At 33.7% G+C, this 18,343-nt stretch overlaps 1 protein-coding gene across 32 annotated transcripts in view; it reads left to right on the top strand.

Moving 5' to 3' along the window:
- Positions 1–18,343, top strand: part of BAZ2B (bromodomain adjacent to zinc finger domain 2B) — a 398,115-nt gene that overhangs the window by 332,326 nt on the left and 47,446 nt on the right. For 22 of the 32 annotated variants that reach the window (XM_026492708.4, XM_057317991.1, XM_057317996.1 and 19 more), the window contains 6 exons: positions 962–1,006; positions 1,250–1,282; positions 2,521–2,586; positions 13,698–13,838; positions 16,386–16,640; positions 17,595–17,809. In XM_026492708.4, the coding sequence (XP_026348493.1) occupies positions 962–1,006; positions 1,250–1,282; positions 2,521–2,586; positions 13,698–13,838; positions 16,386–16,640; positions 17,595–17,809 (755 nt within the window). The remainder of the gene's footprint in view (positions 1–961; positions 1,007–1,249; positions 1,283–2,520; positions 2,587–13,697; positions 13,839–16,385; positions 16,641–17,594; positions 17,810–18,343) is intronic. The other 10 variants (XM_048214051.2, XM_048214039.2, XM_048214058.2 and 7 more) reach the window with 2 other exon arrangements.

Here is an 18,343-nt window from a genome sequence, read left to right as displayed (position 1 = left end):
CTGTTTTAACAATTAAAAAGTGAAGAGCCTAAGAAACAAAAACCTAACTTGAGCAAACTGTTATTTGCCAATAATAAAATTAGCCATTGTTAATTATTGTAATGTTTTGGTTTTGATTTTCTGTTATGAAGCATTAGAGTTGGACCCCCCCCAACCACACACACACACACACACACACACACACACATTCTACCCCTCATCTTCCACTTTTTCTCATAATTAATTACTAAAAGAGGGCAGCTGAGTGATCCTGCTGGTCTTGGAAACAGACACAATTATATCCTATAAAGCCAGGGAGTTACTTTTTCTTCATTGACTTTCTTATTTTTTTCTTTAGATTTCTACCCCTTTTCATTGCTTCCCTTAATATCATCTAGTATTTTATCTTCATAAGAACATTTAAATTGATGACATTTGTAGAATTGCTTGCATTAAGCCTGACCACCTTGGGTTAGTGCCTTGAATTATAGCTGAGCGTGAAAATTACTTTCATTCATAGATAGTGTACAGAAATGATACGGATGCTGTTAAGGTACAATATAGTATATTTAGGAATTTATGTTCAGAGTGAACAGAGTTCGAATGAGCTGGATTTGAGGGTTGCTGTATATAATGTATTAAAATAATTTTAAAGATACATGTGTCAGTTGTATCTGATATGCTCTACCATTTAGCTAGTCAGTTCAGTAAATGTGCCCTTGAAATATGCTATTAAGTTATTGAATTTTAAGTTTAAATGGCTGCTGAATAGGATCCTTGCTACTATCATATAATCTTTCTCTGTTAAGTAGAGCCATATGAAATTGCCACTATGTAAGCAAAAAAATGATCAATTATTTGCAATTCCATGTGGCTTAACGTAATGGAAGGTTCTAGAATCTCAGAAAAGGAATTTTTAATACTTGTACTATGTTCTAAATCTTCCCTAAAAATTATATATTAAAAGTTTCTTATTTTTAAGGAAAAAGAAATGAGAAGACAACAAGCTGTTCTTCTGAAACATCAGGTCTGTATACATATAGTTATACAATTGCTGAAATGTACATTTTATAATTTTTCTTAAATCTATTTTGGGGAAAATCTTCAAAATGTTTTCTTTAAAATTTTCAATTTAATTCCTGCTTAAGTTTTTCCTTCATCTTATGGTTTATTGCCTTGCTTTGGTATTGGTGTCTTTTGGGGGGTTAAAAATTGGTTTCATGACTCTGTGATTTCTGTTTCATAATGTTGTGCCAACTCTTTCTACCAGGAGTTGGAGAGGCATAGACTAGATATGGTATGGGTATGTTTATTTTTGTACATCTAACACCGCATTGTGATTTGGTTGTGATATGGTTGTCATAGCAATGCATAAAGTGTAGCACTGGCTGCTGTCATATTACATACTGCTGCATGGCTTTACAGCACAGTGCATTGCATACATCTGCTTGTCTGTCTATAAAGAAGTATGATACATCTCCAAGATTTCTAATTGAATTGTGCAAGCCTTATATAAGGCTGCTGTCCAAAAATTTACATTACTGATGTCACGATGAAAGTTGGATCCCTATACAATTAGATACGATGATGACCCATATTCTCCCATCATTCTAGATGCAAAACTGCCATTGAATACAATGGGAATTTTGAGTTAGGTTGATGAGAGAATATGAAATATATTCTGGTTTTATAGACAAAATTTTAGAAATAATTTTAGAAATATCCCTTTGGGGGGACCAAATACATTTAAACAAAAAGAATTCATTAGATATAACTGTGATTTTTTTATTTTAAAATAAAATGAGATTATCAAAACTAGTGCTTACCTTATTTTCATACTGTGCCTTTTAGATTCCATTTATTAGCCCATGGTGCAGCTTTTATGGCCTTAAATAGCGCATCAAGTGGCAGACATCAGTAAATAGGAATATCCCATTTCATTGGTGTTGGTATGTGAACCACGACTAGTTTAACTAAATTGGTATAAAAGCTTTAAAAAAAATCTTTCTAATTTCTTGGTAGCCTATTGAATTTACAAAATGATAATATGCTTGAAATAAAAATAACTTAATTCTAAAACCATGAAGTGAAAGTGATTATAAACCGATTTCTGCCTGATCTAAAAATTTAAGAACAATACAACCTTTAGTTTAATTGGCCTATGGTACATATTTGTGGTTTTTCTAATAGCAGATGTAAGGTAACTGACCTGTTCCAGCCAACCATTATGCTTTTTGTTCTGCCAGCTTTTGAAGGAGCATCACAACTGACCATAAGTAAATCTTGTATGCTTCTGTTTACACTGTCTCCATGTTCATTGCTTTACCTTTTTGCTTTTGATTGTTCTTGTATTTGCTTTCTAAACCTGAACTAAAACATGCACAGACTGGCCATTCTTGTCTTATATTTAGTATTTACTGTGACTTGTCTATAAATGCTAAACATGCTATACTGAGTTTTGTTTTGTTTTGTTTTGTTTTTTTCATTTCAAAATCAAACTATTAATTATAGTTATTTTCCTAATCTTATCTGGCCTAATAGGAACGAGAGAGAAGGAGACAACATATGATGCTTATGAAAGCTATGGAAGCTCGTAAAAAAGCAGAAGTAAGTGCATGTTTCTAGAAAAATACTAGTATTTTTTCCTAAAGCATTGGTTTTTCTAAATATAAATTTTTCGTAATATAGGTTTGTCATGGTTTATTAGCTTTCATAAGCAAGCCAAATATTAAAGATAATAACTATTACAACATAAAATAATGTAGGAAGGATTCCAATCTATGTGTTAATTTTCTTGGCTGAGATTTTAATTATCTTTTTTTAATGTAGTGAATGGTATTTGTTTGGTTAAAAGTAGTAATTTATTACTGTAACCAGAGTTTAACAAAATTAATACTTACAGCATGCCTAAACAAGTCCTGTGTGTCCTAACTGAAACACTAGTCAGTCCAACCATGGACTTCTGCCTTCAGAATAATTCTGAAGTGTAAAATTGGGCTTAAGTACTTTCCTTAAAATAGACTTTTAACAGATAATTCAGAATAGGGAAATTACTGAAATAAGTCAAAATGAACTTATTTGTAATAGAAACCAATTAAAGGTTAAACTATATATTACAAAGGAATGCATTGTGTATTAAAATGGTTGAATAGAGGTGTGGCCATTATATCCAGGGCTTTGGAATGTGAGACTCAGAATTCCCATGCCGACTCTGAACCAACCTGCTTTACCTCTTCAGGCTGGCTGGCTTGCTCCGCTTCTTTTCTTTTTTTCTTTTCTTTTCTTTTCTTTCTTTCTTTCTTTCTTTCTTTCTTTCTTTCTTTCTTTCCTCCTTTCCCTCTTTTTTTCTTGTTTCAAATTTTTATTTAAATTGTAGTTAGTTAAAGGTTATTTCTTCTTTTAAATTGAGATAATGATACCTACCTCCTAGGATTATAAGATCATCAACTGAGATAAACATTTAATAAATGAGAATTAATAAAGATAACAGTTTGGTCTGCAAATTTGAGAGGCCTGTATCTCAGTATTTTGGCCTCAGCTCTGGCTAAAACTATCATTATTGATTTCTAATATAGAGAGACAATAAGCGTATTGTTTAGGAACCTGGACATTGTAACCCAGTTACCTGGATTTGAATTCTGGTTTCAGTGCTTTCAGCTACCTGACCTTAGGCAGGTTATTTCACCTGTCTGTGATTCAAATTTTTCATCTATAAAATAGAGATGATACCAGTTCCTGTTTCATTCTGTAGTAATGATTAAATGGGTGTGTATCTGTATGATTGTATGTGTAAAGTTTTTGGAACAAAGCGTAGCACCACACAGTGCTTATAGTTCCTTATCACTCTCTCTGTGTTTGCTGTATAGAGTGGGCCTAGCAAGATGCATACCCAGGTTGGGAACTGCTCACACAGATTACCTCTAAAGCCTCTTCCAGCAATCACTTCTGTGACTCTCCTAAATTTCATGAAATTTTGCCTTAACGTTTTTCTTACTATCTTCTCTTCCAAACCTGTTAATTATCCAGGCCCATTGACAGCCTTTACACCTAACATAACAGTGGGGTCTGTGCATGGATTTATAACCATAATCTCTGAAAAATGACAAGCAGAGAAAGAGAAAGGCAACAGATTCTGAGAATCGGAGTGGCTGCTATCTCTGTTCCCGTCTAAAAGCAGTATGGCTGTGGGAAGAGTAGGAAAGAGGATTAATTAAAATTCTGAAAGCTCAACCTAATTTCATCCAATCTGGAGAGATAGAAACTGAAAGAACAACTCAGGAAAAAGACCTAGAAAATCCCTCAAGAGACAAGTTCCTCTCCACCAAGTATACTTCTTTCCAGAGGACTAAGGAGAACCAGGGCATGCCATTCTGATTTTTCCTGATGGGGAGAAAAACAAAAGAAAGGCAGAATTATGGCAATAACACAGAGCATTATCTCTAGATATACTAGAATTTAGTAGAACGGGAGAACCCAAGAGTAACAGTAAGATCATCAAAGAGAGTGAATGCCCAGGTTAAAAGGTACCAAAAGGCCCAAAAGGCATGACCTTTTCCATTGGTTTTTCATATTTCCTGTTAACTGAGAGGAGAGTGGGAAAAGCTGCTGAAGAGAGGTGGGTAAGATCTAGTTTGAGTGAAAGATAGCGGCCACAGGATAAATGAAGGTAATTAAAATTACACCTTCTAAGAACCCATGAAAGACCAAGAGCACCTTTCGTGGGAAAAAGATTTACCTTTGACTAAATAAAGCGAATCAGGTACATCGGTTCCGATAAAACTTGGAAAGGAATATGAGAAACCAAGTACAGCTCTTGCTCTTCTAGCTCATTCATCCTCAGAAAAAAGAAACATGAGTAATATACACAGTATTACAGTATTTACCCTTCTCTCTGAAGTACTTCAAAAAATAAAAATAAGTATCAGATAAAGTGAGAAGGAGCTAAAAACAAAAGCACCTATATTGGGGCAGTACACATTCTTGATTGGGCTGCCCACATCAAGCATAAGTAATTAGAAAAGGATTGTCAAGGCAACCATGCCAAAATATTAAACCAAGAAAAAAAAGAGAGAGAGAGAGAAATGTATGAAAAAGTTATAACATAAAGCATCGTAATTTAAGGAACCTTCCTTCCCTTGTTTTCATTCTTGTTTTCCTCAGCACTCCCTATGTGTTTTCCACAGAGCAGCCAGAGTGATCTTTTCAAAAGTGAACCGGGTTACATCTTAACACTTTCTAGTGGCTTTTCATTACAGTTGTAATAAAGTCCAAATTCCTCACATGATAAAGCAGTCCTACATGCTCTCACCTCCGCCTGTCACTCCAACTTTACCTCATACAATTTGTCTCTTAAGTACTATATTCCAGTCAGTTTTGGTTTTTTATTATCCTAAACAAAGGGTCTTTACCATTGTTGTTTTTCCACCAAATATTCGAGTAGTTCTTATTTGTTGTTTAGTTATAGATCAAATGTTTACTTGTCAAAGAGGCCTTCCCAGAACACCTAATTTTGCCCTTTTTTATACCCCATCTCTGGAACTCCATTCTGTCATCTTATTTATTTTATAGTTTTTTGTGGTCTCTTCCTCCCAGGATGTAAGATCTTTGAGGAATCTTGTCTGTCTCGTCTACCACTGTAGAGCCAGGTATATAGTTGGAGCTTAGAAAATTGTAGATGAATGAATGAATGAATGAATGAATGAATGAATGATTTAAAATGAAAACAGGAGTTAAACAAATTGATTAAAGTAGCATTAAAGAATGAGTACATTATTATGTTTTCTATCTATATAATTTTCTTTATGTAATAATAAAATCTTTATTTTACTCTAGATGGTTTTCTTAAAGTTAGACATTCAAGGAACTATTATTTAAAATGACTTATGTCACGAATAATCCTTTATTGGAATGTTTAAGAGTACCCCATAGGTGAAACTGAGCTCTTAAAATGTTGTTATCCTCTGATAACTGTAGACTTGGGAACAAGACTAGATAATTTTTCCAGTTATTCTGATTTTAAATTGTGTTCCTTTATTGAATGGTACCTATAGATATGTGATCAACTAAGTATTTTTTTAACTTCTTTATTATTTTGTGCACAGCATTAGATTAGATACTGCAAGAAAAACAAAAATAATAATAATGATTTTTTTATCATATCAGAGAGATAAAAATTTACAGTATAAACAGTTAGGCAGCAATTAGGCATATGTTTTTACTGGCAATCCAAACTTTCATCAGATCTTTACATCAATGTGCCACCTCTATGAATATTAACAAAATATTCCTATATGTACTTGTCCATTTCCTTATTATTACTTAACATGCAACAGATGTAACTAGTGTAATGCCAATAATAGGGATATCTTGGCTTCATATTCTATCTCCTATTACCTGTAATTTTTTCTGTTATTAACTATTAAGAAAACAAACTTTATTGTAAAAATTAAGTTTTTACAGGGCCAACCAAAAATTCTGAACTGATCATGATTCTAACTTTAAATACTTTCAACATTTAATTATTAGATTGTGAAGAAAGAAAAATAGAGAAGATAAACAAAAATGCTATGAATAATATTTAAAGAACTAATGAGGTTAAAAAAATAAATTGCTTTCACCTTGTTAATTAAAAATTTCCTATAACATCTGAAATTATTCCAAGAACCTCCCCATATCCATCAAAGTAAGATGGTAACACAAACTCCACTTTTATGTTACTCTGTGTACACTATACTGATCTTTTTGATTTAGTATTAACTCAATAAATTTTCCCTAAAATAATCCCAATCTATAGATTTTCCTTTATATAAATCTATAATTAGTGGGGCGCCTGGGTGGGTCAGTCAGTTAAGTATCTGCGGTCTGCTTGGGTCATGATCCCAGGGTCCTGGGATTGAGGGGGTGTTGTGCATGGGATTCCCTACTCAGCAGGGAGTCTGCTTCTTCCTCTCCCTGCACCCCTCCCCCCTGCTCATGTTCTCTCCCCCACCCCATAAATACATAAAAATCTTTTTAAAAATCTATAATTAGTAAGAATATTCAGACTTATATAAATTACTTGTTATTCTCTTATTAATTTTAAAGGGTCATTACTGTATCATCATAGTTTATAAATATTTTCATAAGAAAATATAAGAAAGAATAGTTAGTCTCATGAATAAAAAGGTTTATTTCCTAGTATAATTCAAGTATAATATGAGATACCTCTGCTTGCATTATTACTAAGCACTAGAAACAGGTTGATTAAAGCGATGTGACAAAGTAGCTCAAAATCTCCTCTTTCATTTATAAAAACTTTAAACCATAACAGTCACAAATTTATAATCACTTTACTCATATTAACTGAAAAATCAACCACAGCAATCAACAGAGTCTTTTATATGTCTCCCTCCAAGGATCAATAAACTACAAAAGGTTGTTAAATATACATCTATCACAGAATGACTGTGTCAGCATTTTAGGAAACAAAACCATAAAATACGAGAGAGTAGTTGAGGTTTCAGAAGTCATCTAATAAACAATTTGAAAGCAGAAAAAATATATAACCCCTCCCCATCCATGATTCAAGTCATAAGACTATTTTATAATCCTATATTTATATTAATCATTAGTTAGTGAAAAATGAAAATAAGTAGAATTGCACATGTAGATGGTTTTGTTTAAGCAAACCCATTGTTTGGTTGAAGACATAGTAAATATACTTCTGTGACATGCTTGTATATTGTATTTATATGGTGTACTTACAATGTCCTTTAATTTTAAAGTTAAATAGTCTAAAAACAAATAATTTTATATTAACCGTATGATAACATGTTAAATGTCCTATAAACAAAATCAGTTTTTAAAAGATTATTATCAATTTAATTTAGGTATATTAAAATCTCTGATTATCTGAGTTAAGTATTATTAACAATTTTAATTTTAATTTAAGAAACATTTACAATAGCTATTCTGCACAGTATTAGATATACAACCTTAAGTAAGTACAGACTTCTGTAATACTTTGGGAGATTTTAAGAAAATATGATAACAGGGAGGTTTTATTCTTTTTAAATATTATACCTATAAAATAAAATTTTTATTAAAATATAAAATGTAAAGCTCTCTCCATCATGTGATTCATAATTTTTTCATTTGTTTAAACTTAATTTTCATAATATTTTAAATGTAAAAACAGTCCCTGTAAAAAAAAAATTACCCTGATTATTCTACTCATATTCAATTTTACCATAAAACAGTAGTACTTTTAATCTTTACATCTGTCTTCTATAAATGGCTTGTATTATTAATCTTTCTTATACTTGTATTCTTCCTGTACCCTGAGGTAAACTTGTGTCTCTTAAATTATATTTATGTCTTTGAAATTTAAGTACAAGTTGCTGTCAAAAGAAATATATTCTCCTAATTATGCTCAGAACAAACACCTAAGAGACCCAGTAGAATCATAAAAAACAAAAAAAGAAGGCATCTTTGTAGCATGTCTCTTAAATATGTCTTGTTTTGCAGTCTGATAAGTTGTAAAAGTTTACAATAACAGGTCATTCTACCACATTCATTGTTTGGTTTTTAAACTTCTATGATTCTAAAATAGAATAAATTTATTTCCTATATTTATTATTATGCTATAGATTTCTGGAAATACTCTCATTTATGCCTTGAGAGCCCCTAAAGTAATCTTTTTGTGTGCGTAAAAAACTGGTTTTTGAAATTTTCACCCTGTGTATTTTGGGCTGTTTGGGATAATCTAAATTTAATGCATTTGCTATCAAAAGGTGTTTCAACTTTAAAATGAAACTTAAATGACTTCTTAACTAAAATATTAGTAATATTTTGATATGGAAAAGTCCATTACTGTAATTAAGATGATTAAAAGATATTTTATTGTAAATGACTTATATTCCAAGAATTCATTTACTTCAAGAATTTCTACATTAGAAAACTGGAGGATATGGGGAGGATGAAAGCCAAAAAAATTAAGAGGAGGCATACTAATTGCTTGTCATTATTGACAGTCAATCTAAAATATAGTCAGGAGCTATATTTTGTAGTCATTTGTAGTCAGTCTAAGTTATTGCCCTGAAATTTAACCATTGTTAATGTAAAATATGTCTTAACATTCCTTTCATGTTATGATAGGTTTCATAAGTCTTCTCTGGTACACCAAAGGTTTGTTGTGAATTGACCTTACAAAACCAGGAAGTTCGATTGTGAAATCCTGGTATTTGACATAGCAACAAAATGTGTTATAGGAGTGCCTGGGTGGCTCAGTCAGTTGGACTTCCACTCTTGGTTTCAGCTCAGATCATGATCTTGGGGTCATGGATCGAACCCTGCCTTGGCTCCACACTGAGCTCAGAGTCTGCTCTCTCCCTCTCCTTCTGCTCCCCCCCCCCCCCCCCGCCGCCGCCGCCGGGTGCATGTGCACACATCTACTCTCACTTTCTAAATTAATTAATTAAATCTTTAAAAACATAATATTACAGAAATTAAGTGTAGGATTAAGCATAGTAACTTAATTTGTCAAGAAAAGGCTTAGGTGTGGGGTGTCTGGGTGGCTCAGATGGTTAAGCATCTGCCTTGGGCTCAGGTCATGATCTCCATGTCCTGGGATCGAGCCCCACAAAAGGCTCCCGGCTCAGCAGGGAGTCTGCTTCTCCCTCTCCCTCTGCCTCTTCCCTGCTTGTGCTCTCTCTGTCTCTCTCTCTTTCAAATGAATAAATAAAATCTTAAAAAAAAAAAAGGCTTAGGTGAAAAGTTGGTAAATGTTGCTCTTTCAAACAGTATACCAAGTCTAGAAGAGAGACTACTACACAAGTTTAACTATTTTCAAATTTGACCTAAAGTAGCACTGCCACTCTAAACTTCAGTTTCTGGAAAAAATTATCAGATAATAAGTCTATTTAATTTTGATATGGAGACAGTGTATTTGCAAGCACATCAAATCATAGTGTATGCAATTAAAATGATTATGAAATTAATGTTGGAGTAAATGTGAGAAATATATCAGATATTTTTAAATTCCCAAATATAACTTGAATATTATTAATAAATGTATTAAATGCTTTTGGCTACAAGGTTTGTGTATAATTGAAAATAGAAGGCATCAATTATGTCTGTCCACAGAATGAAATATAAAAAGTTGAGAAAAAAATCAGCCATTGAATATGTTTAATGACTAGTACAAATGTTAACCTGTTGTTATTTATATGGCATTTATGGAATTAATCATTCAGCAAACAAATAAATGCTTAAGTAATTTTTATATGCTAAGGCACACCAAATATTTCTGTTAAAGACATATGACACTGTAGTTGGAAATAAGAATAACATTGAGACCAGTGGGAGAGGAAAGTGGAACTGATACAGACTTGATAGGGAGAAAAATAAAATCATTAAAAACTTCCTTGAAGTGTCTGGCAAATTATACTGCTGGGAATTGAATAGGTCCGTAAAGAAACAGGTGAATTAAGTTTGTTCCTCTGACCTCTAGAACTTTACACTAAAGTGTAAGAGATCAACTTGAGACAAATAATTGTCCCAGAGTGCAATACATAATATAATGTTATGTGGAAGCTCAGAAAAAGAGAGAGAGATTAAAATGCCTGAAGCACTTATGAGAAGAATAAAATCAGGCTTTATTTCTGGTTAAGGAAGAGAGGTTCTGCATTCCAGGCAGAGGAAATGGCGTATACAAAGGTACAGTGTTGTATCTCAATATGGCCTGTGGGCAGAGAGGAGGAAGGTGCAAAGAGAGGGTTAATTCGTTTTCACCTTGTGTATGCCCATCTTGGCTTTGTTGCTCTTCTCCTTCTCCTCTTTCTCCTCCTTTTGTCTGTACTCCTCATCTTCCTCCCCATCCTCCACCTTGTCCTTTTTCATCATCTTCATCATCATCCAAGCAATGCCTCAAACTGGTTACGCTGTCTTCTCCACACAGCTGTACCACACAGTGTGACTAGAGCATGGGAAATACACTGATAATCATGACATAGGAGATGAAAACTTGTGTGGGGCTAGATTGTGACTGTCTTTATATACCATTTTAAATATTAGTTGATTGTTGAGGGGACCCAGAAGCTCTAGTTCTTTGAGAGTTATCTTGTCTTATACAATTCATTAAAGTTCATTAGATAAATTAGTGAGTAAATTCACCAAATTTACTACATTTAGAGACTTCATGTTTTCTTTGAAGTATCCCTGATACTTCAAGACAAGAATGGATGCTTGTCTTTAAGTAATAAAGGTCCTACAAATTTCTAAGATTTCTTGGAAATCTCCATTTTATCCTAAAAATTGATGTCATTTTACCCTCCATGCCATATTATAACAATTCTTCTAACCGGAAAAAATATTGCCTATCACTAGCTAAAAATGGTATCCACGAATATAAGCCATATTTACCTCATGACATTAAATGCACTTTAGCTCATTGTCTACCTGTCATTCAAGTATTATGTACCCCCAGATTGGCATCACAGTGACGTTGGCACAGTGAAGAGAACATTAGTGTCACATTGTCCTTTCTTTTTGAAAAGAAATGCTGACCATTTTCAACAGTTTTTAGTGAATAGTAGTCTCAGTTATTATTTTTGTAATTATTATCGTGAACATTATTAAGAATTCTGGGTTAGTCCTATATGGTAGAAAAATTTATACCAGCTACTTTGAAATCTATAAGAGACATTTGTTTTTTCTGTTGGTGATTGTCATTTATATTCTGGTGAGTGACCAAAATGTTTTCTCTTCCTTGAAAAAAATTCTTAGAGCAACATTCATGTGTTTATAAATTGAAAATCCAATTCTGGGGGAAAAAAATCTTCTACCAATGATAATTTGATTTGAAAATCTACAGTGCATTGTGGGAATGTTGCATGTTAATTGTGTGTATTTTATGTCATTAGACCCTCAGAAATTGCTTTTAGTTTATAATCAGTAAGATTAATTGTAGCACTTTTTTTGGTGTCAATAATCTCACAATACAGTTTCCAAATCATTTTCCTCCCAAATGTCTGTATGAATCAGTAACCCAGAAATTTAGAGGTTGTATAAAAATGAGCAGTGACTTGAGCATATCATATAAAAAGGCTCTCATGACCTGGCCTCTGGCTCTGTATCATAATATTCAGCAACTATTCAATCTGCAACCTACACTCCACTCTTGACACTACTAGCAATTTCTCAAATACACTGTGCTTTCTCTACTCTGGCAGGAAGATCCTCTCCTCTGTGTCTCTCCTGTGGCACGCCCTCCCACAGCAGTCAGGGTGCTATCTTAGCCATGGTAATTGAAACAGATATAGCTAGAATATGGGGGGAAATGCTAATGTAGTATAGGAAGCAATAAGTGCAATGTTAAAATAGTAGGGTAGAGCTATGAGAATTAAGAGGAGATGGTAGTGTTTAAATAGGATTAAGATCCACTAGATGGGAGTAATGACCTTCTCGTTTGGAGAGCACCAATATAAGGAGGTGAGGAAACAAGATGTTCCTCAGGAATAGCAAACAGTTTGACTAAATCTACATTGAATACAAAAACGGAGATAAGAAAAGAGAGAGTTTTGAATTCAGAAGTAAGGAGTTGGGGGGCGCCTGGGTGGCACAGCGGTTAAGCGTCTGCCTTCGGCTCAGGGCGTGATCCCGGCGTTATGGGATCGAGCCCCACATCTGGCTCCTCTGCTAGGAGCCTGCTTCTTCCTCTCCCACTTCCCCTGCTTGTGTTGCCTCTCTCGCTGGCTGTCTCTATCTCTGTCAAATAAATAAATAAATTCTTAAAAAAAAAAGTAAGGAGTTGGACTTTATTTTGATGAAAATAAAGAAAATTGAAAAATTGACAGATTTTTAAACAAGGAAGAGACCAGCATACAAAAGTAAACCCATCATTAGTGTGTCAAATGTGTGAGGTAATAGGTTAGAACTGCCTGATGGTTCCACTGTTATTTCTCATCTAAGTAAACATTGTATTTGAAGTCTGGCAATAAAGTACTGACACTAATATTATTGTAGAAAAACTTTTGACTTCTTCCAACAGGGTGCCATCCCCTACAACAGGGAGACAGGACAGTTATTTCCATATGCTGCATATCATCTCTATGACATACCATTACTGAAAATATTTTTTTAATGCTTTTGAATTGCCTTCAGAATCCATTTTACATTCTCTTAAGTGTTGTTTATAGTGGTAAATAGTATTTTGATTTCGTCATAGGTGCTGTCTTAAGACTAGTTAATTGAAAGAACAGTTTTTGCAAATTCAAGCATGTTGCTTCCACTTTCATGCTATAAATCCTCCCTTGCTTCCTGGAGCTACACAAAAATTTGTGTTAATACTAGCTAACTGTATTTTATAAATATCTAATTACCCATGTGAATTTTGTATATCTGCTTTTGTTAATAAGTATTTGATTCTCATATTGTAACCTGGGGAAGGATTGAATAAATTTTGAATAATGGAATAATCTGAGTTGAATCGGGTTGAATCTAATATTGGTAATACAAACACACACACACACACATACACACAGAGTCATAAGATTATTTTAAAACTCAAAGGGTGAAAATCAGTTATTGTTTCTATGTAGTTCCAAGTGTATTCCTAAATATCCTGAGAATTCTATTCATGAAAATAATAACCCTTTGATAACTTTTTAAATTTTTAACTGGAGGTTTTTCAAACACATACAATGATTAAAGAGACTGTTGGACCTGGTTTTCTTTTTAAGGAAAAAGAACGGTTGAAGCAAGAAAAACGTGATGAGAAAAGATTAAATAAAGAACGTAAACTAGAGCAACGAAGATTAGAATTAGAAATGGCAAAGGAACTAAAGAAGCCTAATGAAGATATGTGCTTAGCAGACCAAAAGGTAATTTATCATGTAAAACATTTCATTAGTAAGTTTAATTTTTCCTGTGTCTCACCTGATTCCTTTGCCAGAGTTGCCATTATGAAAGCGTTTCGTTTTTAACCAGAGCAGTGGGTTTCCAAGTCAAGGTCTATCTGCCTTTCCTGGATGGCCACCAATAAACCTCTCAGAGCTCCTATGCCAATAATGGTGCTTCTTAATATATAAGTGGAGCACTGTAAGCCTTTTTAAACTGAAGTCGAAATACTGAGGAAATCTGCAAAGATGAATTAGAGAAGTGGATAGGATTTCTATATGTCATTTGGTTCCTTCCAGGCATTTAGGTACGGAAAGCTCTAGCCCCTCACCACGAGCTGGTAGATATTTACATAAGTGACGGTTTATACTCTATGACCTCCTGCAGTGCTTTAGTGATTGTAGCTAACGTTTACTGAGTATGTTTACTACATGCCAGACACTATGCTAAGTGCTTTAGATGAATTCTCTCACTTAATCCTCACCACAGGCCTGGGGAACTGGTATTTATGCCCGTTTACCAAGGGGAAAACTGAGACACAAAGAGGTTAAGGAACTTGCCCAAGATTACACTGCTAATAAGTAGCAACTTGGATTCAATCTCCAGTTTGTTAAATTCCAGAGTCCATACTGTTTATCATCCTGAAAGCCAAGAAGTATAGCCAACCAAAGTACTTCATATGTGCTTTCCCTTCCATCATGCTTCACAGTCATCTAATGTGGCTCAAATATGTAAAAGTAGAAACTGGAAAGAGCAAAATAATATTAGTATCTGACACGATTTCATGTATTAGTAGAAATCTATTATGTTTGATTGTACCTAAGAAGATGGTATTTCTAGAAAATTATATTGATGCTGCATATCATCTCTATGACATATTATTATACTTGATCAGTAGCATCTATATTTACTTATAAGTCATATTCATCTGATGTATAAATATTGACTGTTTCTTAATCTGTGTAAGATCGCTTCTAAAGTACTTAAAGCAAACTTTTAATACTCCAGTGAGGATTTAATTATATTAATATTCTGTTTAGTTACATAGCATAAATGCTTTTAAGTAAAAATGAAAGTATACATGCTAGTTTTAGTCAATTGTGTGTTTAAAGTTTCCTAAGCCCAGAATGTGTTAGTTAACACATTTAATAAGCCTCAGAGTGAGTAAATATTTTTTAATCCTAAATGAGCTTTACATCTCCTCGCATCTTTTATTTTTACTTAAATCCATACGCATTATGTCAAATATATGTTCATTTTAAGCCTTATTTTTGTTAGCTTTGTTATATACATTTTTAGAGTCTTATGGAAATGTATGTATATGATAGGGTTCTGGAAAAGTCTCTGAATTAAATGCTTTTAAAACAGAACGTTAAAGATTTGTATGGTATCAGCTATTATCCATAGTTCTGTGTTCCCATACAATATTAGTAGAAAAAGTATTTTATTATTTCAGTAAATGAAGGGTAGAGGAACATTTTTGAACTAGACAAATTCAGAGAAAAAGAAATATTTACATGTCACACTTTTTTCTACTTGAAGTTTAAGATACAATTATTGAATCCCATTTATCTACAAAAATATTTTTTTTTTAAAGATTTGATTTATTTATTCAACAGAGACAGAGACAGCCAGCGAGAGAGGGAACACAAGCAGGGGGAGTGGGAGAGGAAGAAGCAGGCTCCTAGCGGAGGAGCCTGATGTGGGGCTCGATCCCATAACGCCGGGATCACGCCGTGAGCCGAAGGCAGCCGCTCAACCGCTGTGCCACCCAGGCGCCCCTACAAAAATATTTTTAATTTAGCTTACCTATTTCCTTAATTTTTTAAACATTTATGACAACTAGTACTACAGTTTGGTCATTAAACTGTTAATATGTAAAAATATTTGAGAAGGAGCAAAAGAGACAGCTTTCTAATTTTAATATTGAAGCTCAGTATTAATGTTTCGCTACATATTGGAAACCTAAAGACTGTTAGTTGTAGTATAACTGGGTTCTTGATAGGGTCATGGGTTCTGATCATGTTGACCTAGTAATTTGTCCACATTCAGTAGCCAAAAATGCCACCACTCCCAACCATACAGCCCACAGATGTACCCTGTTAGTTTCTGAGCTCCTAAAGTAGTGTGAAATATAAATTGGTCTCCATCATTAGAAGAAATCAGTACTCTACTAAGTATGTCCATGGGAAGGTACTTTTGAAATGTTTCTTATGTTATCTAATTTTTTCTCCAGCCACGTAAACCAATGTTTATCAATATGTAAGTTAGTTAAAATTAGTGTTCTCTTTTGCAGAAATCTAAGTTCATGTTGGGTTCAACCAAATTTATTGTTGGTGAGTTGCATTCGAGAGCCTATCTGTACTTAATACCATGGGGTTGTAGAAATGCCCCCAGGGGATTTACAATCCAGAGGGAAAATCACTGGTATGATTGATGCAGGAAAAACAAAGACAGCAACTTCTTTTACTTCAGAAGATATAAAATCATGGCTTTAAAATTATTTATTTATTGTTTTGTTTTATGTGCAGCCTTTGCCAGAGTTGCCTCGTATTCCAGGACTTGTTCTCTCTGGAAGTACATTTTCAGACTGTCTCATGGTGGTGCAGTTCTTACGAAACTTTGGTAAAGTTTTGGGCTTTGATGTGAATATTGATGTTCCAAACCTGAGTGTTCTTCAAGAGGGATTGCTAAATATAGGGGACAGCATGGGTGAAGTACAAGACTTGCTTGTGAGGCTCCTCTCAGCTGCTGTATGTGATCCAGGTCTAATTACAGGATACAAGGTAAAAAAAACCAAAATATAAATTTTTTTTAAAAATTTGTACTATCAGTGCATTGTTAGCTGGCTTTAGCATATTAGCTGAAGATTGTATAGACTGATCCAGTTTTTTTCCTACGTGTCTCACAAAGTTAAATGTAGATCTGGTTCAGGTTAAATTGGTACAAACCTAGAAAAACCTGGCTCATAAAGCCTAAGGAATATAGATCATTCCCAAATTACTCTTTTCCTCTAGCTGTCAGCAAAAACCAAATTTAAAGAAATACCCATGTGATATTAGACAAAAGAGAAATCATAATTCATAAAACAGAACTTATGTGTGCCTTCTGAAATTATACTGTGTTCTGTCTTAATCACCTTGAAAAACTGAGGCTAATCAAAGCACCTATAGATCAGCACATGAAGACTCTTAATACCCATTAAGTTCATATTTATCTTAATTTCGGCTAAGATACACATTTTGGTCAGCTTTGCTGCAGATAATATTGTAGAGTGAAAAGCTTCCAGATGCATCTGTTAATTGCTCCTTCATCTCCCTATTCCTTCCCTAAGGCAGGCAGTAGAACCCATGACACCAGAGAGCCAGAACACAATAACAGGGCTCTTGAACCTGCCCCCCCACCACTACTGATAGAATGTCTAGATAAAGCCTGGAAAAGCTTAGGGTAGTCTCTATAGTCAAAGAAGGTGTGATAGATTATTTCTACCCATGAGTTTACATACTGTTCTCCCTGCCTAACTTTTGATCAAGGGCTTGAAGAAGGAATAGAAGGATTACAAGTACTTAAATACTTGGCTATGATCTATTGCCTATTTTTAATCTCCACTCCATCAAAAATATGAATAAAGTCCTTGTCAGTAATATCTAGATCATGTAATATCCATATTTTAAAATCGTATTGTTTTTATGTCATGAATGGTTATGATCAATACTGATAAAAATGTCAAACATTTATAGGCCAAAACAGCTCTTGGAGAACATTTGCTGAATGTTGGTGTGAATCGAGACAATGTTTCGGAGATTTTGCAGATTTTTATGGAAGCCCATTGTGGACAAACTGAACTTACCGAAAGCCTGAAAACCAAAGCTTTTCAGGCTCATACTCCAGCACAGAAAGCTTCAGTCTTGGCTTTCCTGATCAATGAACTGGCATGCAGTAAGAGTGTGGTGAGGTAAGCATATACCCAGACTTTTCTGGTGACTGTTTTCTGTTTTGAATTTGCCTAATCACAAAATAATACAAATTTCTTATGGAAAATCTTGAAGTAACAGACTAGCACAAAAAAAGTTAAAATTACACTTGATCTCACCATTCAGAGGTGACTACTGCTAATAATATTTTAATATATTTCTTTGAAGTCTATTGAAACAAAAATTTGGATCATACGGTATACAGTCTTTATAACTTGTTTTATTTATATAATAATTTTGTTAATTATTTATACACTGAAATGTAAAAATACTTTTTTTGCCATAGTGCCAAAAATGAAAGAATCCAGAATTTTTCTTTTTTTCAATGTCTTTCAATGATAGATGTCTGCCTGATTTTCCTTAGTAGCCATTCCTAGAATTATCCAGCTACTTTTTATTTTATTATGTGCTAATGCAGTCTTAATATTTTTAGTTTATTTATTTATTAATTTATACTTTTTTAAAAAGTACTTAGTCTCATTTAAGAGTCAAAGTAAGTTCTCCACTCTAGTATT

The sequence above is a fragment of the Ursus arctos genome, unplaced genomic scaffold (genome assembly GCF_023065955.2).
Source record: "Ursus arctos isolate Adak ecotype North America unplaced genomic scaffold, UrsArc2.0 scaffold_1, whole genome shotgun sequence".
In the NCBI taxonomy this organism is placed as follows: domain Eukaryota; kingdom Metazoa; phylum Chordata; class Mammalia; order Carnivora; family Ursidae; genus Ursus; species Ursus arctos.
Note: the sequence above shows the minus strand (reverse complement) of the source record. Positions and strands in the feature narration are given on the sequence as shown.